Consider the following 2,150-nt stretch of genomic DNA (forward strand, 5'->3'; position numbering starts at 1 on the left):
GAGGAGGTTTCCTCACAAGTGAAAATTTTCATCTGATTCACCATTTCCGTTGCACCTCTAACACACGTGTGGCTGCATTTTCATGGAGGGAACTTCATCCTCATCTTCGTTTCAGCATCCAAAGACGGCTGCCGGTGCTCTACCCCGATCCTATCACAAAGAACCCCTAGATTTTCATTTTTCAGTCGGGAAGGTTCAAGAAGCACTATTGCATTCTCAATGAGAGTTTGACAAGATCTTGGCTGCATTTTGACAACAAGAGGGGGCTGGTGTGTGCTGGTTTGTGGTTGAATCCTTCCTGCTATCCTTGCATTTCACAACTTGGTAATGTGGCATCACTGACCGACTAGCCGATCCAATGGATGCAAGCCAATTGGACCCAGACCGCACCAAGACACCCACAAAACTGGATTCGTGCCATGATCCTGCCGCGAAATGCGGAAACTGAACCCCAGTGCTAACGTGGCACGTACAGACGGTTGTTGACATGCCTGCATACGAAAATCAACTCCACCCTTTTCAAAACTAAAATAACCAGGCTAATATTTGGAAGGGATAAGCACCTCCCCCTGTGGGCCCTCTGGCGTGTCGAAAAAAAAAAAAGCTGAACCTTCATAAAATGCAAACTTAATACTTATATGAGCAGGAGCCTGAAACTTTTCTGCAGTAAAGAAAGAAGGTTGTTACCATCCACAAGAAGCTGAAAACACCATGAAGTACCTGGACTACAACGAAACAAAATATGTTTTGAAATAGGTTCAGTTAACCAAGCATTTGATTTCACAATTTAAGTCCCCTCTGGCAGAGAATGACAAAATGTGGTCAACTAGCACTTTACCTCTCAATAAATCACATTACATGTTGAATTGTTATGACCTCAAATGATAGAATCACCACACAAAAAATAATTATGACCTCCAATGATAAGAGCTTTCCCCACATTGCAAAATAGGAAGATTCGTTTTACAGTAAGCCAACACCTTAAAATATACAACCATATTGTTAGGTCAAGCTACATCAGTAAGAATGATAAACCATAGACAACATTACAGCAAACTAAGAGCATCAATCATGGTGATAACAACACTAGAAAATAATGTGATTGCAGAGCAAGTCACAATGGAATGAAGGGTTTACATATATTTCAATCAACAACAAACTACAGGAACAATATAAAGAATCACTAAATTCCACATGAATAATGTAAAGAATATTGGAAGTACAACTCAAAAGTATGGCAAATCTGTAGTGGTAAGGGAGAAATCACATACCAGTAAACGTGCAATCACAAAAAATGTGGCTTATAAGAGGCCGAAGAGGCAAGAAAATCCAAGCAAGGCTAGCCAAAGGGCATGTACCAAGAGAAGGGCTTGTGAACCTTTTTCTGCCGGAGCAGAGCTGTGGATTTTGCAGAAGCCCACATGTGAGACTGCAATGCCTGCACATCGAGCATCTCTGCAACCACACCAATAGGTAACACCGTCCTCACCACACACAGGATCTGGCCGGAAGCATGCCACGGGGCATAACTCCTGCAGCCCTTTGTCATCATCATCCTTACAGACTAATTTTGTGCCATGCTCGTCCCCTGCCTTTTCATCTTCCCTGTCGATTGTCTGTCGCAGCAGAGAAGCTCGGTTGCTTTCCTGGGGTACATCGTCAGCCCTCCTTTCAATATCACCTGCTTCTCTGTTGCCTCCATGAAAATATTGCGCGCTTTCGATGAGGGGGAGGCAGACTAATGATAGCAAAACGATGGCAATGCACAAGCCAGAAGATATCGCCATGCAGGCATTCCCCTTGCCTGCGATGAGAGAAAGAGTCCGTTGTTGATAGAAGACAAGCAGAGTCGTATTTGGTGACAGCCCAACATACACGGAAGGAATGACAACTTTGTGACTTGAAAAAGACGATACGGCCGGGGGAATGGGCCAACGCACATTTTACTAAGGCTCCTGGTCACATGCTTCTGTACAAAGTAGTCCCATTTACTAATCACTCAGATGATAGATTTTAAGGTTTTCTCCAAGAAATGTGGCAAAATTTTAGAGCTTACTTGACAAATTCTTTCAATGTTGATACAAAACACTTTTTGGTGATGGTTGAAAAAAACATTTTTGGCTTTCTAAAAGAAACCTTAGTGTTGTGTT

General features: G+C 42.7%; 1 protein-coding gene across 1 annotated transcript; it reads right to left on the reverse strand.

Annotated features, from left to right (window-relative positions):
- Positions 1-1,116: 1,116 nt before the first annotated feature.
- On the reverse strand, positions 1,117-1,943 carry LOC147431214 (uncharacterized; the record flags this gene model as incomplete). Its single annotated transcript, XM_086493639.1, has 1 exon — positions 1,117-1,943. A coding segment is annotated over one exon (642 nt), but the record flags the coding sequence as incomplete, so codon positions are not given.
- Positions 1,944-2,150: the final 207 nt, after the last annotated feature.

Source organism: Adiantum capillus-veneris, chromosome 21, assembly GCF_014529385.1.
Source record: "Adiantum capillus-veneris isolate H3 chromosome 21, ASM1452938v2, whole genome shotgun sequence".
NCBI lineage: Eukaryota > Viridiplantae > Streptophyta > Polypodiopsida > Polypodiales > Pteridaceae > Adiantum > Adiantum capillus-veneris.